The sequence below is a fragment of the Herpailurus yagouaroundi genome, unplaced genomic scaffold (assembly GCF_014898765.1).
Source record: "Herpailurus yagouaroundi ecotype Mexico unplaced genomic scaffold, PumYag 483, whole genome shotgun sequence".
Classification (NCBI taxonomy): domain Eukaryota; kingdom Metazoa; phylum Chordata; class Mammalia; order Carnivora; family Felidae; genus Herpailurus; species Herpailurus yagouaroundi.
Genome location: NW_024412700.1, coordinates 480,086 through 504,589, shown reverse-complemented (window position 1 = coordinate 504,589; position 24,504 = coordinate 480,086). Strand labels below are relative to the sequence as shown.

The 24,504-nt window shown below is 46.3% G+C and overlaps 1 protein-coding gene and 1 long non-coding RNA gene across 4 annotated transcripts in view; one reads left to right on the top strand and one right to left on the bottom strand.

Annotated features, from left to right (window-relative positions):
* The window catches only part of NUB1 (negative regulator of ubiquitin like proteins 1), a 28,679-nt gene extending 23,958 nt beyond the window's left edge, over positions 1-4,721 (bottom strand). The window contains exons 1-2 of one of the 3 annotated variants that reach the window (XM_040464512.1): positions 4,596-4,721; positions 2,025-2,142 (exon numbers count right to left, since the gene is read on the bottom strand). In XM_040464512.1, coding sequence (XP_040320446.1) covers positions 2,025-2,142; positions 4,596-4,666 — 189 coding nt within the window. In that variant the 5' untranslated portion in view covers positions 4,667-4,721. The other 2 variants (XM_040464515.1, XM_040464514.1) reach the window with 2 other exon arrangements.
* A 199-nt stretch (positions 4,722-4,920) lies between these two features.
* LOC121022926 (uncharacterized) lies at positions 4,921-22,546 on the top strand. The gene is made up of 4 exons (XR_005787174.1): positions 4,921-5,124; positions 7,105-7,145; positions 7,242-7,448; positions 22,431-22,546. It is a non-coding gene; the product is annotated as an uncharacterized LOC121022926 (long non-coding RNA).
* The last annotated feature ends 1,958 nt before the right edge of the window (positions 22,547-24,504 follow it).

Below are 24,504 nucleotides of genomic sequence, written 5' to 3'. Positions count from 1 at the left end.
CGGGCTTGACATCTTGAGAGGGAGAGAGGCTAGGAAGGATCCAGGTAAAATAAAGCGAAATAGAAACAAAGGATGGATAGGGCGCCTGGGTGGCTCAGTCGGTTAAGCTTCTGATTTCGGCTCAGGTCATGATCTCGGGTTAGTGAGTTCGAGCCCTGCATCCGCCTCTGTGCTGACAGCTCAGAGCCTGGAGTCTGCTTCGGATTCTGTATCTCCCTCTCTCTCTGCCTCTCCCCCACTCACTCTCTCTCAAAAATGAATAAACGTTAAAATAACAGTTAAAAAACAAAAACAAAAAACAAAGGATAGGAAAACGGGACCGAATAGAAGAAGTGTCAATTATAATGGGGATTATCCTGGGCTAAAAGAAAGGTGGGCCGTGACCTACGTTGACTGTGATACGTTATAAGTTACTTTAAGGAACAGTGAAGTGGTCAGCTCCACTGGAGGGGATAGAAAGAAAAAACAAAAACAAAAATAAAGAAAACATTCCCATTTTTCCAACTTGTGAGAACAAGTCAGGTGAAACTTAAATAACTATCTTACCAGAAAATTCTGAATCACTGTACTGGTTGTAAAGCCATAATTTGCTAGAATGACTCAACAGAACTCAGAAGAACGCTGTACTCCCAACGATAGTTGATTGTAAAGGATACAAATGAGTGTTTAGGTGAAGAGGTACAGAAGGCAGAGCGTCGAAGGGTCCGAGCGCAGGCGCCTCTAACCCTGAGGCGTTGGGGCGTGCCGCCCTCACAGCACTCGGATAGGTCTGCCAATCTGGAAACTTTCCAGGGAGTTCCCTTCTGAAGGCATGACTGATTACGTCATTGGCCTTTGGTAATTAACTCAATCTCCAGCCTTCTCCCCTCTCCGAGGTTGGAAAGGGGAATGGAAGTCTAAGCTTCTAATCCAAGCTTGGTCTTTTTGGCCAGCAGCCCCATCCTGAAGGTGTTACCAACAGTTGCCTCATTGGAACAAATGATGCTCCTATCACCTTTATCACTGGGGACACTCCAAGGGTTTTAGGAACTCTGCGTCACGTCCTGGGGGCAAAGACCAAATAGCTCTCTTATTCTGCCATACCTAGCTTCTGAGCCAAGAGACTGTAACAAGCAAATTCAGAGAAAGGTCAGAAAATGGGTTGCAGAAAACACAAAGTGGGGCCTGTCAGGAACAGGAGAAATAGGAAAACTCTTTTCTCCCAAGCGCATCCTTGCGTCACCACACGGGGCAATGTGATGCCCTTGTGACAGTCCTCAGTCCCTGATAAACATTACATTATTTGTCTCAGGGTACTCAGACTAAGAAGGCAGAAAAGGACATGCTATATTCCAACATGACAGAGTTGTATCAGAAATGATTAATGAAGGCGCCTGGGTGGCTCAGTTGGATAAGTGTCCGTCTACTGGTTTTGGCTCAGGTCACGATCTCGTGGCTTCACGGGTTCGAGCCCCGCACTGGGTTCTGCACTGGCAGCACGCAGCCTGCTTGGGATTCTCTCGCGCGCTGGCTCTCTGCCCCTCCCCTAAAACAACGCCATTTCTGACGTTGCCAAAGAAAGCTGAGACGTAATTCTTAGAAAAATGTATTTTGAACAAGCGAACAGATAGCCATAGTATAAAAATAGCTGGCGGAAGGGAGCAACTATTCTATAGTGAACTACACTAGCAAGGAGAACTGAGAACCAACCCAGCCGCTCCCCCTAGCCACACAATAGAGGCATCAGTACTGCCTCACCAGCAGGTCAAAATCAGTTCCCCGATTACCACTTTTACGTAACACTGAAGGTATTAAAAATAGCATGTGCCTCGCAAATTAGAGAACACTCTCCTATGAATAAAATCTTATTAAACAAAAAGAAGCTTGTCAACTCCTAGTGAAAAGTGGGTACCTGCTTATCCCTAATGCTTTTGGTTAGGCCAAAAGTTACATGGTTACACCTGGCAATTTCCGGTGACTCCAGAACCTTATTCACCAAGAAGACTTACAACACGGCTATTTATTTAGGTCTTAAAAGAAAATACCTTCAATGCCAAGCCAACTTCTTTATTTTCATCTGTATACGGAGGTTTCCAAAGTTGAATTCGGTCTTCCCTTAAAAACTGGGTCAGTTTTGCTTGGAGATATTTCTTTTGCGCCATTCTTGAAAGCAAAACAGTATATGAAGGATGCTCCACACTGTATTTCAAGGCATTTTATAACTTACCTGTGTGGTAAGAAGAGCTCCCCTCCACTCCTTCCCCTCCTGTTTAATCTACATTACTTTTAGACTAGGTTTTAACTAGCTCCAGATTTCTCTTAGGTATTTTATACATACACTAAAATATACAGTTGCATGTTACTGTTACATAAAGTATGTAGTTCCAAGTTGCTAATATGTAGCAAGGCTTATAATACTTTTCTATTTCTTAATCTCTTATTCTCTGATCGAAAAGATAAAATGAGGGGAAGGTGAATCCCTAAAGCTGTTAACTGTCATAAACAACTCAACAGAGAGTTTATACATTCTCTTGTACTTGTATTTTGCTGAGTTTAACACAAAGACCAACCACCTTGGAAGGGTAAACATAAAAGCCAGCTTGAACTGTGAACTGGCAACATTCCCTATAACTGAATTTTTTAAATACAAAAGTTTCACTAGAAAAATTGTATATATTTTGTGATAAGCACACAACAACCCATCTACGTGCACTGTTCAGATTGAACGCTGGTTGGATCATCATTTTACAGCCGAAAACACCCAGGCCCCAGGTTTGTACAATGACTTGACCAAGGTCACAAAGTTAGGCAGCGCCATGGCTAGCACTGGGATTTCTGCCTACGACACTGGCCTTTGCATTCTGGCACGCAATCCTTCACTGCTTATCTGTCTCGTGTATGTAACTAGTGTCCCCCAAAGAAACACCGGCCAGCGATGGAGAGGTCCACTCATCTCTCATGAGCACAGCAATTTGAAGGGATGGCTAAGGCTGCTGGAAATGTCAGCCGACCAAATTAGACAAGGAGTAAGAAAAGGAAAAAGATAATTAACATCTGAATGACGAAGACAAGGTCCACAGAGTAAAAAAATACATATATGAGGATTAATAAAATCTTGATAAGTAACTTTCTCTTTTTTTATGTAAGGCCTGTATTCCACACCCCCCGAAACCCAATTCACCTAATTTTAAATCCAGTCTGTTCACTTAAGTGTATTCCATAAATACGTATCTTAAAGTTCAAATCTATTTTATATCAGCGTGGGGGGGAGAAAGAGGTCATCAGGATACGGAGGAGGAAAGGGAGTAAGGAATAAACACATCAAGGAGGGGCTTGTGCATCCGGGTGACCCACAGGAGAAACCCAGATTTTTAAGCATTTAAGAAACCACTTCTCACATGGAAAAGCATGCGTACTTATGAGCATTAGCTTTTCAAGCATAAATAACTCACACAACCACTGTATCTAGTTCCCTACTCAAATCTTCAGGAATTCTGAATAAAATATCAACAGGCGGGGGGGGGGGGGGCGGGAGTGATCATTTCATGGGCTGCTTACTAAGGGAGGCAAGCTGTTTGTAAGGCCAGGTGCACAGCCCTCCGTGGCCCATCCTAGCCACTGCCTGATTAAAGGCCCAAAGGGTTTCACAAATATAGCGCGTGTCCCACAATCTACCCACTGAGCAAATCAACAGATGGCGGTCTGTAGGCACAAGACCTAATATTTACAAAAGAATAGTCTGCTGTTTTGAAATGTACAAAAATTTCAGTTATAGACAACAGAATCAAAGAGGATACGTACTTCACATCAAGTCAAATCGTTTAATAAACCAGTTTTCAGTTTTAGCTGGAGAACTGAAAGTTTCACGCGTGCCGTACAGCGTTTCACATTGCAGCCAAAAAAGCAGTGATGTATTTCAAGTATTTCTCAAGAAAACGGGGGAGGGAAGCCCAGAAATTCATTATCACTGCTTCAAACTGAAAGTGAAACGTTTTAAACCACGCCTTTAAAATTTTCACTTTCACTTTAGTAACGATCAATCTATGCTACCTTTCCCCAGAGCTTTTCAAATACACATATGTACACGTATATTCAAAATACGCTACATTTGCTCTTAGATGGAATAATAAAAGATTCTTGTCTTAAAAATTAAGAGTAAGGGAAGGAGATGAGAAACGCAGAACCAGGTCGTCAGAGAAATGAAGAATCAACCATGTTTTCTCATTAAATAGCAAAGAAAACCTAGCTGTGACTGCAAACACAACCCAAACGGCTTATTTGGAATAACAGTGTTACGTCTCAAGCTTTTTGTCTGGCTAATTAGATACATTTCTTTCTCTGCCCCCCGCCCCCAACAATACTCCACATATTTTTAAACACCCCCCCGCCCCCCCACCACCACCCCGGCCCAGCCCAGCGCAGACCCAGGGCCGCTCGAACCGTCGGGTCCCGAAGCCCCGGCCGACCTCCGCGCAGGGCGCCTACCGCCCGCCGCTGTGGCCGCGCCCCCGCCGGCCTGGGGATGCGTCGGGGTGGTGCCGGGAGCGGGCGCCGCCCGACGGCGCCGCTGAGACCCGGGTCGGGCACTGGACGCTCGACCGCCGCCGCCCCCTCACCTGCGCCACCACCGCGCCCGCCGCGACCCGCCGAGTGCCCGGATGCGGCGGCGGCCGCCGTTTGTTTTCATTCCGGGTGAGGCTGGCCCCGCCCCCGCCGCTGCCTCCGCGCCACCCTCTCGAGGCCCGGAAGGAGGGTTGTGGGCGGGGTTCGCGGACGGGTCCGTGTGGGCGGAACCAACAGGGGCGGGACCGGTATTGCTTGTGGGCGGGGCTAATACGGGTACGGTGTGGGCGGGGTGGGTGGGGCAGGGAGAGGACGGGGCGGGGCTGAGGGGAGGGCGTGGGCGGGGCAGGGTGGCGGGTGAGGGGGCGGGGCCTATGGGAGGACCCTAGGCCGGGGCGTTGGAGTCTCGGGGCCGTTTCCGTCCGGGTGGAAGTGGTGTCCCGGCCCGGCCGCAGGCTCGGCCCCGTTTACTCGACTTCAGAGGAAATTGCGCCTGGCTTCATTTCACCAGAAGCCTTGAAAAAGACCAGCGGACCTGGCAGGGAGTACCCTTTCCCCCTCGGTCTAGGCCGGACTAAACAGGTTGTCCCCCTAAACGCCAGGGTTTTCTTCCCTGTCTCCGTCGGGCCTCCGCCCAGGGTGACATTTAGGTTGCTTCGCCTGAAACTTATCGGCTGGTTGCCCTGGTGATTCCCGCCCCCCCCCCCCCCCCCCGGCCCTGCTAACCAGGTATCCATCGCACTAGCAACCTCAATGGTCGATGGAGAGCCGCTCTCTGCCCAGCAATGTGGTAAATACAAATAAAGTTTATGGTCTGGGTTCCGTCCTCATGTCTAGGTGAGAAAATAAGACAAGTGTGCATAAACATTAACTGCAACTTGTGAAATGTTCCGGGAACGTGAGGTTGAGCACAGGCTCTGACAGAGCGTTGAGCGATGGGTAGATGAGCCTTTGATGGGAGAACCCGGAAATGAAACATAGAAGGAGTAAATCTCAGACGGCAGAAAGTTTTCTCGGTTGAGGCCCTTGGCCCTTCCTGTCCGAATCCCAAAACCATCCTTGGACTTGCTCTAGCATTGTGATGGCGTGCGGCTTGAGAGCTTCCAAAGAGAAATGTCTTTGGTATATAAAGAGCTCTTACAATTCAATAGGAAAAGGACCAAAATAGAAAACTGGGCAAAGGCTCTGACAGTATGGTTCCCTGAAGAGGAAATACAAGTGGCTCATAAACGTATGACACATTACTTAACCTCGCTCACAATGAGATAAATATAAAACGACACCAAGAAACCACCTTGTGCCTATCAGACTGGAAAATAACGTGATAGCCTGTGATGGCAAGGCTGTGTTGAAATCGGTACCGTTTCGTACCTGCAAGAGCAATGTGGCACAGTCTATCAAAATCGAAACGCATATTCCCTTTTACCCAGTAATTCAACTTGCATCATTCTTGTTGTATTTTATTACCCTACCTCCTTTCTGTTATTCCTAACGCTGACATTTAGTGGCTTCGACTGCAATTTCGTAGGATGAAGAATTCTTCCTAATTTGTGTTTGTATTTTTGTTGCCATGGGTTTCATAGTAACAAGGAATCAAGCAACTTCTGCATAAGTGATTTTACTTTTGCTGGAGTGGGATCAGAAAACCCTCAAACATCCTTAATAGGACAGTGAAATTTCATGTAAACGTTAAAAAAAAAAGAAAAGAAAAGAAAACCACTTCATTCTTGATTTTTCTATTTATAAATGAGAATTTGAAGGAAGTGGTTATAAATAGGAATTTTCAGGGAATTTGAATGATGACTCACACTTTCTGTCTGGTAGGTTTTTAATTACTGATCATCTTATTTGGAGACGTGGTCATTTTATTTAGCATCCTAGCTGGATGAGAAAAACATAGAAGGACAAAGAAACCAAGCAGGTGGGGAGGGAGACATAGAAGGACAAAGAAACCAAGCAGGTGGGGAGGGAGATTTTGTTCCCACCTGATTGGAAATACATCATTTCAATCCCCCTGGAAGATGAGAGAAACTGAAAGAAATTCTGAAAATGTAAAATAGGAGAGTTACTCTGACTCCCTGTGAAATGTGGAGGCTGGATCTCAGTCACGGCCAGAAGGGGTTTGGTGGCACGCCCGACTCAGGTAGAATCATTCTGAAAGCATGTAGTCCACAAGTTCTGCATCCCGGTTTCGAATTTCTAGCATGTTCTGCTCCCAAATGTTTAACCCAGGTACCTCTGATCATCCCAAGAGGTGGGTAGGTGATGTTCCAGCTCTGAAAAGATAAAGGAGGAAAGGCAGAGATGACGAATAAAGCCGACCATGGTAGGAATACTATTGAACTAAGTTCACAACAACCTGTGTTTTGTCGTTTAACCTATTATTAACGTCAAAGAGAACTTGACATACAATATTAGTTTTGTGATTTTAAGTCCAAGGATGAATGAAAACTAAAAGCAAACACAGAGACCAGAGAGTAGGTAGTCATTGCTGTAGGCTTATGGTTTGAGAAACTTCCACGGAATGCTAAACTACTTTTTTTTTTTTTTACTTGATTCCAGAAAATCATTACAAATCGATAGGATGCATGGCAGTTAAAAAGGTAAAATCAGACCTCTCCACCATCCTGTTTTCTAAATAAAGCCTATTGTCTCAAACTTTGGGGAAGTTTTAATCCGACGGGTGTGTTTTCTTTCAGCACGTTAAAGATGCCCTTCCATTATCTTCCGGCTTGTTTCTGAAGTCAGCTGACGATCTGGGGTGACGTCTGACGCCTCCATCCAGCGTTTCTAGTTGTTGTGAGTGGAAACCTTGATCTGCCTGCGAGCGGCTCCATCACACCCGAGAGCGGACACTCCGTCTGTTGATGGACTACTGGCGAAGTAAGAAAGAAAGGCAAAACCAGGTATCTTTGTTATTCACCTCAGAGAAAGCCCTCAGAAATACCGTTACGTCTGAGAAGACTGTCCTTGTCATCCCTCTACCTTGCTGCAATTATTTCATATCACCTGTAGTTTCCCAAGGCTTAGGATTCTTGGCATTTTCCTAATAACTGAATTGTGTTAAACTCAGCTGAATCTGTGAGCATTGTGGCCAGGTGCATTTAGCAGAAACTAACTGTCACTTAAGCAAATAGGGTTTTGTTTTTCTCGCTTAGAAGGGGTCTAGGGGCGTCTGGGTGGCTCAGTCGGTTGAGCGTCTGACTTCGGCTCAGGGCACGATCTCGTGGTTCGTGGGCGCCTCTCCCTGTCTCAAAAATAAATAAACATTAAAAAAAAAAAAAAGGAGTCCAGAGGTCTGTAGTCCAGAGCTGATGTCACTCGAGGAAAAACGTGCCCTCTGATGGAAGACTGCACTCCCCCTGGCACAGTCTTCCAGCTGATAAGACTGATTCGATGCCGCTCCTTCCCAGCTGTAATCGAAGGTCACGAATAGCATCGCGAACTTCTTGTCTGTAATGAAGCAAATTCTACCCTTTCAGGTAGAAGTTGCACTGTCTCACCTCCCACCCTGCGGGGGACCAGTTTCACCTCTACGTCCCATTCACCTTCACCTTCCTTTATTTCACAGGAGTGTGTGCTGCTTGGCTCCTCTTTTGAGCTGGTTATAACATCTGCCTTGTTCCCTGTTTTGTTGTCGAGTTCAACAAAACCTTGAACACGTGCTCATTTGTATATCTCTGCGTGGGAATCATGATTTTACTTTTATCCTGAAACTTACCTTTTAACACTTTTTATGCCCTGGAAGAAGATGGCCGCTGCACCCCCAGACACTGTGTCTGTGGTCCAGACAAGGAGAAGGGGGAGCACAAAGAATGAAAAGCGTGTGTCAGCTAAGTCTGTTTTTACTAGAAAAACAATAGCTTTTCCAGAAGCCCCACCCCTTCCATTTCTGACTAGACTGGAAAAAAATGTCACTAGAAAGTCACTAGACTTGGAGCGCCTGGGTGGCTCTGCCCGTTAACCGGCCGACTTTGGCTCAGGTTGTGATCTCACGGTTTGTGGGATCGAGCCCCGCGTCGGGCTCTGTGCTGACAGCTCAGAGCCTGGGGCCTGCTTCAAATTCTGTGTCTCCCTCTTTTTCTGCCCTTCCCCCACCCCAAAATAAAATAAACATGGAAACTTTTTAAAAACAGAAAGTCGGGGCGCCTGGGTGGCTCAGTCGGTTGAGTGTCCAACTTCAGCTCAGGTCATGATCTCGCGGTTCGTGAGTTCGAGTCACACGTCGGGCTCTGTGCTAGCAGCTCAGAGCCTGGAGCCTGCTTCGGATTCTGTGTCTCCCCGCCCCCCGGCCCACCCCTGCTTGTGCTCTGTCTCCCTCTGTCTTTCCAAAAATGAATAAACATAAAAAAATTTTTTTTAAAACAGAAAGTCATTCGACTAGAAAAAAACTAGCCACTACTTGCAAGGCATGTTGGGAAATCATTCCTCACCCCTCAAAAAAAAATTGGTCATCAGGAAGAAGAGGAGAGTGGACGTTGAGTAGACAGCAGCATCTGGCTCAGTGACTCATTTAGGCAAAGCTTTAGGTTGATGATACCTACCTTTTGCTGTTCCCTACTCACCCCTTCTTTGCCCTCCTACCTCCACCGCTCCACCCATGCCCACCTCCTCACAAGCACAAAGTATGAATCTGCTCCAGCCTAAGTGATTCATCCTAATGCGTCAGATACTTAGTGTGTTACCCCCAAAGGAGGGATTGGATAGCCGCCATAGAGGTTAATAGTGAAGAGATGTTAGTAATGGAATTGCTGTCATCAGGAATAATCTTGCAAGGGAGCCTGTGGGGGGAGCCGGAAGAGAGGAGCCCTTCTCCTCCTTCCCTGTTCCACTTGCTGATGCCTATATTACCTGCACAAAAGGCCAAGCCTGGGGGCAGCCAGTCCCGGGAGAAGAGAAGATTGGCTGAACAGTTTAGGAGTACCACTTAACAAATTTTTCTTATTTTTCTCTTATTAGGAAAATTTAAATCATAAAGTGAGGGAAGAATAAATATAAATCTCCTGATGTTTCATTACCTACACTATAACCATTGTTGACATGTCAGTGTAAATATTTCCAGTATCTTTTTCTTTTTTCTTAACTTTTTTCAATGTTTATTTATTTTTGTAACTTTTTTTAATGTTTTATTGATTTTTGAGAGAGAGAGAGAGAGAGAGAGAGAGACAAAGTACGAGTGGGGGAGGGACAGAGAGAGAGAGAGAGGGAGACACAGAATCCCAAGCAGGCTCCAGGCTCCAAGCCCTCAGCACAGAGCCCGACGTGGGGTCCAAACTCGTGAACTGCGAGATCATGACCTGACTCCAAGTCAGAGGCTTAACAGATTGAGCCACCCAGGCGCCCCAGTATCTCTTTCTTAATAAGAGCCTTTCCTCAATATATTAAAAACCCACGTATGCAATTTTTAACTGTACTTTTAAAAATTAACATGGCTTGGGGTGCCTGCCTGGGTGGCTCAGTCGGTTAAGCATCCAACTTCGGCTCAGGTCATGATCTCGCGGTTTGTGAGTTCGAGCCTCGCGTCAGGCTCTGTGCTGACGGCTCAGAGCCTGGAGCCTGTTTCAGATTCTGTGTCTCCCTCTCTCGCTGACCCTCCCCGTTCACACTCTGTTTCTCTTTGTCTCAAAAACAAATAAACATTAAAAAAAATTAAAAATTAATATAGTTTAAGAGTTTTCATTATTATTTCATACCTTCATAAATATAATTTCAACAGCTACCTAATATCTCAGCAAGTAGAAATACAACCGATCAGCCCATCATCTCCTATTGTGGGTCATTTGTGTGTGTGTTAGGATACAGGCTTGCCAGCTGGAACAGACTCCAGAGAAATTGAAATTTTGTTTGCTTGTCTAACAGCCCAGAGCTGATATGGTGGCTCCGTGGCTCAGCGACGCAGGCTCTTTCCATCTTGTTGCTTTGCCATCTGCAGGAACCTGCCCACCTCTGCGGAGCACCTGGTCGCTCATGACTACGTCCACATTCTAGGCAGAGAGAAGGGAAAAGGTGAAGGGGGCTGCCATCGGAAGTCACATGCTTCCCGCCTGACGTCCCCATCGGCCCCGTGCGTGGTCACATGGTTGCACCTGCGCAAAGGAGGCTGGGAAATGTAGAGCTCCATCTGGATAGCCATGCACCATGTACGTCAGGGAAGGATTCCATTACAATGAGAGAGAAAGGAAAAAAAAAGATATTGACTCGGGAAGACTAGCCACAAGGTTGTTTCTAATTATTCGTTATTTATAATGGTGAAGGTCATCTCTGATGTCAATCTTTTCCTATATTTAGGGTGTTCTGTTGTGGTTGTTAGTAGTTGTTTTCTTTCCTTTTGTTCAGTGATATTCCTGTAGAGTACTCCATAAAAGGTACAAATTCTAGACTTCTTATACTTACTGGTAAATTTATGGCTTTACCTTTTCAACAGAATTAGATATTATGGTTTTTGCAATTTGCCCTTTTTCAAGGGAAAATGAAAGAAGAACAGGGGAAAGAGGAGGGGAGATGAGGAGGTGGGAAAAGGAGGCATCTTATAGTTCTTACGATGTTCATTATGCTTCATACCAGGGGAGTGAACGCCTTCCCGTGCTTGCTTCCTGGTTATTTACATATTTTTGTTTATAAAACGGTTTGTTTATGTCTGAGTTAGACCTGTTGGGGTCAAGGATCAGACGCACACAGGAATCTCAAAATATGAGGATTGATTGTCATGGTTCATATGGGAATAAGAACAACGGAAACTGCAGCCTCTCCCTGGTCTCTGGATGACACTGATGGAATTTGAGGTGGAGTTTGTGAGCAAACGCTTAAGAAAGAATTCTAGAGACTCTCTTGGTTTTTGTTCGCTTGTTTTGTTTTTTGTTTTTTATTTTGGTGCAAAAAGCTGATTTTATTAAAGCACAGGGACAGGACCCATGGGCAGAAAAAGCAGCTGCGGGTGTGGGAAAGACTTATTGTATATTTTGAGTTTGTGGAGGGAGGGGAGTTATAGATAACATAGGTCTCCAAAGAATTTCTGGATGCTGAAAGCAAGGTGTCAAAGGACCCTGAAGATTTAGCTACTGTCAAAATAAGGTTGCTTTTAATTTTTAAGGAAGTGTAAATATTAAGGCATTAAGGCAGCCATAAACTTCTTGGGGAGTGTTACATGCTACAAGTCTCTGGCGTCTATTAGCGGGCTGCAGGCTATAAGGGAATTTAATTTAAACCACATATTTCTTGCCTTTGTTTCCCTCATCATCACCACTGGTCTCCTGGTGACACCACCAGACCTCATAGAAGCTGGACTGGAGGGATGTGCAGTGGCCCCAAGTGCTGATGGCTTTACTGCCCCTTTAGCGACAGAGTCTATTCCTGCTTTTCCAGGTTGTTCTGCCAGAGAACCGCTTCAGCCTTGTGGGGAAGGGCCACCCTTCCCCAGAACTGGTGGGTGCAAGCCTGGCCTAATAGGCACTGTTACCAGGGAGACCCGAAGCGCTAGACAGGCTTAGCCCAATGTCTCTGGGTCCACGAAAGCACATCCACAAAAATGCCTTTAAGTTTTGTTACATCGCAAGTCTCACGATTGAGAGGGACCGTTCGGATTGTTTGTAATCGTACTATTGCCTGGGTCAAAAGCTAAGTTGAAAAGAAAAGAGGACAGGGGCTTCTTCCAGTGGCAGAGTCTGGAAGAGATGGGCAGAAATGGCACCTGGCAAGGGGAAGGAAAGGAAGGAAGAGTAGGTCCTCAGCCTTGGACGTCAGGGGGCCATAGGGGAAAACATATTTGGTGCCCGCCACATCTTTGCGTCCTTCAGTGACACTTCTATCCGTGTCTCCAATCTTTCTGGCAAGGAAATGGAAATGAGGCCCCTCTGTATGCTGCCATGTTGGCTGCCCAGGATGTGGCCACAGCGGGATACAGGACCAAGACCTTGGACATGGGGCTAGAGGTGAGTCCTGGTCCGCTCAGGAATGAAGATCGGGCAGATTGAGGACGTCACCCACATCCCCTCTGATAGTACCTGCAGGCAGGGAGGTTGCCATTGTCTCTGTCCGTGAACAGGACTCCTCAAATTACTGTTTTCTGTTAATAAATTTACGTTGCGGAAGATAAAAAAAAATAAAATAAAATAAAAATAAAATAAGCAAAGGGAACAGGGCCTAACTTGGACTCTCTGCCATATTTCGCAGTGTCTCTTGAGCTGCAAATGGAATAATGTAGATGCATCCCATTCCCTTCTTTTAGCCAGAATAATTTTTAAATAATGGTAAACTGGGGTGCCTGGGTGGCTCAGTCGGTTGGGCATCCGGCTTCGGCTCAGGGCATGATCTCATGGTTCGTGAGTTCGAGCCCCGTGTCGGGCTCTGTACTGACGGCTCAGAGCCTGGAGCTTGCTTCGGATTCTGTGCCTCCCTCTCTCTCTGCCCCTCCCCCACTCGTACTCTGTCTCTCTCTCAAAAATCAATAAACATTAAAAAAGAAAGAAAGAAAGAAAGAAAGAAAGAAAGAAAGAAAGAAAAGAAACAACAGAGTAGTGGGGAGCCTGGCTGGCTCAATCGGTTGAGCATCCCACTCTTGGTTTCAGCTCAGGTCATGATCCCAGGAGCATGAGATCAAGCCCCACATTGGGCTCTGCCACTGAGTGTGAAACCTGCTTGGGATTCTCTCTCTCCCCAGCTTGTGCACTCTCTCTGCCTCTAAAAGAAAAAAATAATTAAAAAAAAAAGAAAGAAAGAACAGAGTAGATTTGCACATATGTAGGACAGGGGAGGTTTAAAATTGAAAGAAGCAAGTGGCAGAACAGTATGTCTATGATAGCACTATTAAAAATACTGTGTATGTGTATCTATGCATTTACATACGTATATTTATCTATAAGACCATTGAGAACAGTCTAGAAGGGTATTCACCAAGAAGGATTGAGAAGGGAGTGAATAGGGACTTTCACTTTTACTCTTTATACTTCAAAACATTTCATTTTGACAAGTATGTGTTAGTTTTCTTTAAAAAATTTTAAAGTGAAAATATAGGAAAATAGTTTATCAGAAATGATAACAGGTTCGTTTTGCATTTGGTTCTATACTGTTTTATTTGCCACTCTTAATGTGTGGAATTCTTGTCTCCCCAAGTAAATGGTCAGCTCTTTGAGGGAAGACAGACTATGACGAGGTTTGGGGTGATGAATGTTCAGAGCTGACGGCCAAGAAAATTCTAGAAGACGTCTTTGGTGCAAAAAGGTGCTTTTATTAGAGCACGGGGACAGGACCCGTGGGCAGAAAGAGCTGCACTGGGCTTGTGAAGAGTGTTACATACTATGGGGCTAGGGGAGGTAAAGTGAAGAGGAAGTTTCTTTTTAAAATCGATTTTTTAATGTTTATTTATTTTTAAGAGGGAGAGAGGCAGAGCGCAAGTGGAGGAGGGACAGAGAAGGAGACACATGAGACACAATCTGAAAGGCTCTAGGCTCCAAGCTATCAATACAGAGCCCAATGTGGTGCTCAAACTCACGAACCATGAGATCTTGGCCTGAGCCTAAATCAGAGGCTTAACCGACTGAGCCACCCAGGCGCCCCTAAGAGGAAGTTTCTTCACATGGTTTCCATTTGCTATTAAAGACTCACAGATTACTGGAGGCTTAGCTGTTGTCAAGCTAAGGTGGTTTTTCCCTCCAGCGATGCATTAACATTGAGACAGTGGGGAGTTCCTGGACACGAGGCTATTGATAAGATTGCCTTTTTCTTGTAATTTACTAAGACATTTGTAAACTGGTAAAGACTCGGGTCCTGCAGGCCTGTGATCTCTGTTGGTTAACCGTTTGTTTTCTTTCCTTTCCTTGGTTCTTGGGCAGCCAGGAGGGCCTGAGGAATATCACACAGATCCCAAGAGGCGGGAGGGGGCTGTGCGAGCTTGCGCTTAGCCCTCAGCTTGCCTTACGGTCCCTCATCAGACTGGATCTTAAATTTCTATTTCTGTCGCCAGTGCCTAGCACAGTGGTAAACACAGCAGATGCTTAGTAAACAGTCTTAATATATAATAATTCCCTAGGAACGTTTATTTGAAATCTCTATTCTCTGATTGCTCCACAAGTATCAGGATGAATCTATTTCTGGCGCACGGCGTGAGCAAAGAAATACCTTGTCTCATGCCCTTCCCCTTACGTGAAGACAGAGGCAGACCAGAAGGAACCAACTCTCCCAGAGAGGACCTGACCAAGAGGGACTTCCCATTGGTCCAGAGAAACTGCAATTTGTGAGATAATCATGGTGAGGGAGCCCCACCAGACTGGGAGAGGATACTGGAAGAGAACAGGCTGTGACGTTCAAGAGGACAGAAATGGACATCCCAGGGAGCCCTGAATGACAGCCACAGAAGTCTAGACTTCTTATTCTAGGAGATAAGAAAGTTTGTTTTGTTCTGTTGGCAAAGGAGAGGTAGGATACAAGAGGCATAAGTAGGACCGGTCTGATCACCATGTGCAGGAAGGACTAGAGGGGTCTGGACGTCATTGCCATGGTTCAGGTAGAAAGAGATACACACCTGGCTCAAGGCAGTTAAGGGTGAGAAAAAAATGGATGCAAACACTAACGTAATTTATGGAGATTGAGGACTACCTAGACGAGGGATGAAGGAGCAAGTCAAGTTTTATTTCAGCCACTTGAAAATTTTGTCCTAGTGTGCTTTCACAGTAGGCAATGGAACCGAATTCATGTGCGCAGGGGACATTGCTCAGAGGCTTTGGTCCAGGCTTTAATCAGCGCCTCCACACTGTCACTCTCATGCCAGTGTTAGCTGCAGAGCCCAAAATCCATTCCAAGCAGTGGAAATAGGAGTGTATTTGGTTAGCAATGTGACTTATTCCAGCAGATTGGAAAATACAAACGACCTCATTCACCTCATTAAGAGGGGCATTTCCAATAACAATAGACTTCTTAGGGGCGCCTAGGTGGCTCAGTCTGTTAAGTGTTTGACATTGGCTCAGGTCATGATCTCGTGGCTGGTGGGTTCGAGCCCCGCATCAGGCTCTGTGCTGATGGCTCATAGCCTGGAGCCTGCTTCAGATTCTGTGTCTCCCTCTCTGTCTCTGCCCCTCCCTCGCTTGCACTCTGTCTCTCTCTCTCTCTCAAAAATAAACATTTAAAAAAATTACTTTTTCTGTTTAACAATTATTTATCAAGTTGGCAACATATTTATGTTGATTTAATGAAATACACATTTACTCATGATAACAATGATAACTCTAACCAGAAGAAACTTCTCAGTACTTAGAGACTCATGATCATAGGATATAAAATTTTAAAAATATTTTTATTTATATCTTTGTTGCTGAGAAGTATGATAGGGACAATCTATAAAAAAAGACTCCCCAAATAACATATATTCTCTTAGGATAAAATTAGATGAGGGAATTTCTTCATTATTGGAAAAATTAAGGAAAAAAATTAGATGAGGGAGGTGATGGAAAGACAAGTTTAAAAGGAATAGTTAAAAAAGAACTTTATGTATTTAACATTTTTTAAAAAATATTTATTTATTTTTGAGAGACAGAATGGGGGAGGGGCAGAGAGAGGGGAAAACACAGAATCTGAAGCAGGCTCCAGGCACTGAGCTTTCAGCACAGAGCCCGATGCGGGGCTCGAACTCATGAACCTCAAGATCATGACCTGAGCCGAAGTCAGATGCTTCACGAACTGACCCACCCAGGTGCCCCAGACTTTATGTATTTTTTAAATCGTGGATATCAAATTGCTGATATTTACATATCACTGAGTATGTAGCCAAGAGTTTTAAAAAGTAGGTATAACTACGCTAGACAGGCACTTGCATTTCTTGCAGCCACTTAAACTTGTGAGGAAATATTTTAGGTGGAAAATCAGAATTTCTGAGGGATAACTTTGAAGACAGCACCTGACCAAACTTCAGAATCATCCTGAGTTTAGGGCCCCCTCTCGTGGTGAGATTCAGATTTGTGTTGGCTCGCAGCTCAAGAGAAGTATCTAGCAAGAGCTGAAAGTGCCAGGTTCTACAAGCCAAACCCTTCCCCGGGGTGTTTTCTGGAATCATCGCTACAAAACTTGAGCCGGGTAGGATTAGTACACCTGTTCATGTTGGGCCATTGTGTCCTATCTCCACCTTGGCTCCCCTCCCCACCAAAGCAGGAAGAGATTTCATTCCCCTACCCAAGCCCAGAATAAATTGGGAGAGAAAAAGCAGGGCAGAATGGTATCCCACACATCTCACCAAGCAGGATCCTTGATGATGGTCCGTTAATCTGCTACGTGTTTATTGAGTACCTGCTATGTGTAACCATGATTCTCCATGATCTACTGGGAGGCGGCCATCCACTAGTAGAATCCGCCCTCTACTTCTCTCCTTCATTTAGTTTTATGTATTAATTTTTTAAATGTTTATTTATTTTGGGAGAGAGAGAGCGCAAGTGGGGGAGGGGCAGAGAGGGGGGGTGTCAGAGGATCCAAGCAGGCTCTGTGCTAACAGCCAAGAGCCCAATGTGGGACTCAAACTCATGACCTTTGAGATCATGACCTGAGCCAAAGTTGGATGCTTAACCCATGGAGCCACCCAGGTGCCCTACTTCTCTCTTTTAAAAAATTTAAAGAAGGGGGCACCTGGGAGGCTCCGTGGGTCAAGCATCCAACTTCGGCTCAGGTCATGATCTCGAGGCTCCAGAGTTCAAGCCCCGTGTCAGACTCTGTGCTGACATCTCAGAGCCCGGAGCCTGCTTCAAATTCTGTGTCTCCCTCTCTATCTGCCCCGCCCCTGCTCATGCTCTGTCTGCCTATCTGTCTCTCTCTCTCAAAATAAACATTAAAAATTTTTCACTTAAAATGTACTCCATTGAATTATTGTTATTAAGCACCAACCATAACAACCAACCACAGGATTTTCCCAAAAAGTATTCAGAGGACCCACAAACATTTAAAAAGATGTTCAACCCACCCAGTAACTAAAGAAACACAAATTAACCATGTTAAGAAATGATTGGCTTGCTGTTAGACTGGCATTTGTTTGATAATATCTAAGCTGAGAAGAGTGGGGACATCTGAGAAATACACATCTCTTCATACTCTGTTCATGAAACTGTAAGTCCGAACAACAATTTGAGAGAAAATGAAGAATATTAAGGTTTTTTTTTCTCTAAGTTTCTGCTTCTTCACCCATTAATTCCCCCTTTTAAGAACTATCGCTAGGGGGCGCCTGGGTGGCTCAGGTGGTTAAGTGTTCGATTTGGCTCAGGTCATGATCTCACCACTGGTGAATTCGAGCCCCGCATCCGGCTCTGTGCTGACAGCTCAGAGCCTGGAGCCTCCTTCGGATTCTGTGTCTCCCTTTCTCTCTGCACCTCCCCAGCTCGTGTTCTGTCTCCGTCTCTTTCTCTCAAAAATAAATAAAAATGTTAAACAAAATTGGGAAAAAAAAAAAAAAAAAAGAAAGAACTATCACTAAGACCCAGGCCCCAGCCCGCTACTGAAATTGTCAGGAATTTTGGAAGATTTTGATTACATGTCCCTAACCGCTCCCATTTTTGTTTTATTTTGTTTAAGATTTTATTTTTAAGTAATCTCTACCCCCAAAGTGGGGCTCGAACTCAATCCTGAGATCAAGAGTTACATGCTCCGTTGACTGAGACAAATAAGTGCCCCCCTAAACAATAGACTCTCGGGGTTCTGTTCCCGACACACTTACCTGTGCCAAGAATCGGGAGAAGGACAGATGCCTGACTCAGCCACTGGGGCCTCTGGGGTTTTTAGCTCCACTTGTCTCTCCATCTCTGCCCTCCTACCCCATCTCTCTCTCTCACACACACACACACACACACACACACACACACACCATGAAGGATAGAAAGAACACTGAAATTGAAGATGATACCGTGTGGCCTTGCCCTCAGGGTCTCAAGGATATGCCCTATTACGGGCCTGTACCCAGGGGTTAGACTGGATGACCTCTCTGAGTTCCCTCAACTTTAATCCTAGCCCTGTCCTCAAGAAGCTTATAATCTAATAAAGGAGGCAAGAGGACTCTCTTACTTCATGCAACTGACATTTATTGAATGCTGCTACAAGTTCAAGTTCACATATATAAATAAAATGACCCCTTCCCTCTAGGAGTTTACAATCCAAAGTAGGAAGTGACCGTTGCTGTGAAGGAGATGGAGAATTCTCTGCACATCCCAGGAAAAGGAGACACATTTGTGTGAAGCTAGAAAGAAATTTTAGTGAAATAAAAATAGACAGTGGCGTGGGCTAGGTACCCAATGAACGTACAGATAAAAAAGTGCCTTTGACATAATAAGAAATATATATTTGGTCTCTGCCCCACTTCCTGGTAGGCACCTTCCAAAACCCTGGAATCTCTGAAGTGACAAGTGCCTTTTTGTATGTGAAGGAGATGGCTGGGGCTGGGGGGGTTCCAGGATGAACCTCGGGATGGAGTCTGGTTGCCAAGGGAACCAGCCTCCTGATTAGAGGGTTGGCCCTTCAGCCACACATAACACACACACACACACACACACACACACACACACACACACACCCCCCACACCCTCCAAGAGGGAGGGGAGAGGGGCTGGAAGTTGAGTTAATCACTAATGGCCAATGCTTTCATCAGTGGAGCCTATGACATGAGCCCTCCATTAACAACAACAACAACAACAACAACCCAATTGAAGGGGTTCATAGAGCCTCTGAGTTACTGAGCATGTGGAGGTGCTGGGGAGTTAGTTTCTTTAGTTGTCTGGAGAGGGCGTGGAAGCCCAGTTCCCTTCCCTGTAGCCCCGCCCATCTCTTCAATCTGGCTGTTCTGAGTTCACCCCTTTTTAATAAACTGGCAATCTAGTAAGTACACTCTTTTCCTGACTTCTCTCACTCATCCTACCAAGTTATCCAACCTGAGGAAAGGGTGGTAGGAACCTCTGATTTAAAGCCAGTCAGTCTCAAACAGGTGGCAACCTGGAGTGGGGCTGGTGCGTGCAGTAGGGTGGGCGCAGTCCCGTGGGACGGAGCCCTTCACCCGTGGGAGGTGATGCTCCATCCAGGGAGATAGGGTCCGCGTTGGACTGAACTGTAGGACACCCACTTGGTGTGGCAGAGAACTGGAGAATTGCTTGGTGTGGACAACCCACACCTCTGGTTTCAGAAGTGTTGCATGTATAGAAAACCCAGCATTTCCCCCCTTTAGTGCCACAGCAATTTACCGAGAGGCCAAGTTATCAGTTTAGTTAAAGTATTCAAAGGAAGCTGAGATCTGACATGGGTCTTGATGAGCAACGCTTATAAAAACAGCTTGGAAGTTTTTCCCATGGGCAAGGGCAGATCCAGTCTGGGGAGCCCTGAAACTAATGTAACTTGGGAAGGCCCTTTATGAAAAAAAAAAAAAAGACAATTATTACAAATACGATATTAGGAATGAAAGTACTTACTCAGAATGAAAAAAAAAATGTTACAAATTTTTAATTTTTTTTTTACATTTTATTTATTTTTGAGAGAGAGAGAACACAAGTAGGGGAGAGGCAGTGAGAGAGGGAGACACAAATTCCGAAGCAGGCTCCAGGCTCCGAGCTGTCAACGCAGAGCCCGACGCGGGGCTCGAACCCACAAACCGTGAGATCATGACCTGAGCCGAAGTCGGACGCTCAACCCACGGAGCCACGCAGGGCCCCCTAACATTACAAATTTTTAAAAGTTGAAAGATACCACAAGACATCATAAAATTCAGAAAACGAAAACCTCTTTATCAACCATCTACACCTCTCTAAGATTTTTTTCTTAACAGTTTTTGGCTAGAAGTCCTTTGGCTAACTCTTCAAATGAAGACACTCTTACCAGAGAAATTGGATTGCATTTCAGCTCCTGACACCCCTTCGCGGTCCGCTTTCTGATAATTAGGGAGGCGGGGAGGGGGGGGGGGTCCTGGAAATATTTTGTTCGCCAACTGTTGGGTGTTAACCTTTGTCAGGAGAGGGCGCTAGAGGGCCGCTGGAGGAGAAGGGTTTCTCTCCTGGTTCCCGTAGCACGTGAGGCTCCTCCCGCGACTAGCAGCTTCCGAAGTGTCTGGGTGTCTGCGTTCCAACAGCCTGGGTGCTGTGTGCAGCACCCAGCTCTAAAATTTCCCCGCCGCCAGCAACTTCCCTTGGCGTCCCCGGGGGGGCCAGCTTCGCCTGGTGGCGGGGGTGGGGGTTGTAGCCCGTGATCAGCGTCCCCCGGCGTCCTCTCCTGTGGCTTTGGGGCGAGTTCTGAGATAGGACGCCTCCCTGTGGAGGGTCCTCTGGCCCCCCGGGCAGCGGATCTCCAGCAAGTGCGGCCAACCTGGCACCTCAGTGACTTCTCTGCTGGGCAGCGAGCCACGCTGTCTCCAATCGAGGCCTGGATCTCAGCCCTGCAGAGGGACGTCTTCGTGGGTGCTTCGTCTCACCCTGGGTGATGGACACTCGCTGGGTGTCCCCAGCCTGTGTTCTTCAAGAGCCCTCTTTACTTCTTCTTCTTTTTTTTTAAATATTTATTTATTTTTGAGAGAGAGAGAGAGTGAGAGAGAGAGAGATCCAAAGTAGGCTCCAGGCTCCAAGCTGTCGGCACAGAGCCCAATATGGGACTGGAACTCAGGAACCAGGAGATCATGACCCGAGCTGCAGTCAGATGCTTAACTGACTGAGCCACCCAGGCGCCCCAAGAACCCTCTTTACTTCTTTCTAGCCAATCCCTTATTACTCCAACCCCATGTTAAAATTAATTCTTTATGTTAAACTTCCCTTGTACAAGTTGCTGTGTGGTTTCTGTCTCCTGATTGGACCCTTAGCAATACAACTTTGCAGTGCATTGCTGATAGTAATTATTATAAATTTTAAGGATTTTTTTTTCCACATTCGAGGAAATCTCTATCAAGTTTCACATATGAGTTTTAAGGTTTCAGTGCATTTCAAGTTATTTTTTGCTCAGGGACTAATCTGTTTTGTTGTTGTTATTTTTTAATGCTTATTTATTTAATTTGAGAGAGAGAGAGAGAAAGAGAGAGAGAATACGGCCACAAGTAGGGAGAGGAGTAGAGAGACGGAGAGAAAGAATCCCAAGCAGGTTCCTTGCTGTCAGCCAGGAGATGCTCAGGGATTAATCTTAGAATTAAAATTTTGAATTGGGGCACCTGGGGGGTTCAGTCGGTCGGGTGTCCGACTCGATCTTGGCTTAGGTCATGATCTCATGGTTTGTGAGTTTGAGTCCCACTTTGGGGCTCTGTCAGTGCAGAGCCTATGTGGGATTGTGTCTCTCCCTCCCTCTGCCCCTCCCCTCCTCTCTCTCTCTCTCTCTCTCAAAAATAATAAACAAACAAACAAACAAACAAATTAGGGGCCCCTGGGTGGCTCAGTCGGTTGAGCGTCCGACTTCGGCTCAGGTCATGATCTCATGGTTTGTGGGTTCGAGCCCCGCGACGGACTCTGTGCTGACAGCTCAGAGCCTGGAGCCTGCTTCGGATTCTGTGTCTCCCTCTCTCCCTGTTCCTCCCCTGCTCATTCCCTGTCTCTCAGAAATAAATAAACGTTAAAAACAAAATAAACTAAAAAATAAACTAAAAAAAAAAACCTTTGAATTAATGACATTTATTAATCAGGGCGTCATGGACAGCCTCCTTGAAGTGGTGCTGTTTGACAAGAAATGTCAGCATTTCTTGTCAAATTAGCAAAGAAGTTACATCCTTTTTCCAGTGTGTGTGTTCATGTGATTCATTAACTGGATTATCAAACAATCCCCAAACCTATTCATAGCTTCTATTCAAAATTTGTCCCTTCGCCTGGGTCCATTATTGCTTTGTATGTGATCTGAAAGTGTTTTGTTACAATCTGCTTCTCAATGTCAGAATAATTTACATAGACTTTATCTCATTTTTATCGCTTTTGTTTCAGGTTCCACCGATTTTAAGTTGAATTTAAAGATGACAGAAGAAGGTATCCTTTATATGCATCCAAACTCCGGAGTCTGTAATTGCTCGCTGACTTTATTAAAAGGTTCCACCACAGTTTTTGAAATTGCAGTTAAAATTTTATCGCAGATGCCATTCCCACCAAAAAAAGGGGAGAAACGTATACCGCATTTAATTGTAGATTCTGCTGGAGGAGCCCAGAGAGGGCACACTCCGACATCGTTTCCGGGGACACGTCAGAACTGACTTTTCTCTGGGTCCCAGGACCAAGCAGACGTCTCTTGGATTCAGTAACCCCTCGGCATCTAAAGTTCTTCATCTACCTTAATATGTTTTTTATTCATACATCTAGGGAACCCCTTTTATGGGGCAAAAATCCCCCCGACTCTCGAAGCAGAAAATGCCAGACACTCATCGTCCCAGCTTCCCTGGCAGCCGCAGGGCACACACACAGAGATCTAATGCCAGTTCGCTGTACCCTCCCGGGCCTCGGTGGGGAAGCTAGTGACTGAGGGTCGGAAGGGCCGTGTGGACCCTTCCAGCCCCAAGTACAGCCACATCCGCTTTCCAGAGCCGGCTTCAGGAGCAGAGCCGCCTGCAGGGAACAGGTAACGCCATGTGACTTCCGAGGCAAGATCATTCAAATGCCGGGGACTTGTACTGTGCTCTCCTGGGCGCTAGCCCGAGCCAGCTTGCACAGAGCGACCAGATGAAGAGACCATGTGTAGGAGTTCTGGCTGACAGCCAGTCTCAGCTGTTAGACCTTATGTGAGCAAGGAAGCTTCCAGATGATTCCAGATGACTGGGCTGCCAAGTCGTCCAGCCTTCCAGTCGTCCTGGCTGAGGAGCAGAGACTACTTGCCTCTCTCTGCCTTGTCTGAGTTCCTGACTCCCAGGACCCAGGACACGTACCAAAGTGATCACTTTCTGTCACTAAGTTTGATGGGGTTGGTTTTGCAACAACCAGCACAGAAGGGAACTTGCAGAGGCCAGGGGCAGATAAGGTAACAACTGCCCCCAAAGTAGGCACAACAGAACCTCGACCCTCCTGGGCCTGAAGGAGGAAAATCTATCCATCTATCTGCCTGTCTATCTATTTATCTATCTAGTAGGCTCCATGCCCAACGTGGGGCTTGAACTCATCACCCTGAGATTAAGAGCCCCATGCTCTACCAACCGAGCCAGCCAGGCACCCCGGGAAGAAAATCTTATTAGTAGAGCCCAGTGGGGTGGGGGAGGGGCCTCCCTGTAGGAACAGTTGTCCTGAGGCACCCAGATGAGTCCCCCTCTGAGCTCCCGCTGGGGGTACAGCCTTCGGGGCCAGCCCCTGAGACACAGAGCAGGACCAGAAAGGATGGCGGATGAATCCGGGGGCGGGGTGGGGACCCGAGGGGGGACACCTGCCGGGTGTGGAGTTGAGAAGTGTGACCCATGTGAAATCCCCCACGGAGGACTGAGATGCCGGATGGCAGGTGCCCCCCCAGCAGGGCTGTACCAGTGCATGAGGACCTGCATTTATGGACACTCCGTGGAAAAAACCCGTGGGGCGCAGAGCTCAGCGACAACCCCTTTGTGCCCCTCTTTGCTCTCAGAGCCTGGGCACAGCCCTCGCCAGGGGAATTGTCAAGCCGCAGCCTCCAGACAGGAGGCTGGAGGGCTTTCTGGCTGCTCTGATGGCGGCTGAGCCCACACATCTTGGAAGGAGGTGCACGGAATACTAAAAAATTTAAGTGCTGCAATCAGGGCCTAAAGTAACAGAGCTGGAATTATTGAGGGAAATTTACAAGTTAAATCACCTAAAAGGCTGCACATGCAAATGACGCTAAATTAGCAAGAACTTGGGGGGCACGAGAATGACTCATCCTTTCTCAAAAGGAAAGTGGTCAGAGAGCACATCACAAACCGGGAAGGACGGGGACTGAGACCATCGTTCCCCAGGCGGCGTCCACACTACAGGGTGCTTCGCACGCGGCGCCCCAAACGCCAGAAGCTCCCCAGTTCTCGTGGCGCCCCAAAATATCCTGTGCGCGTGAGCGTGCCCCTGGGACCTGCGATTG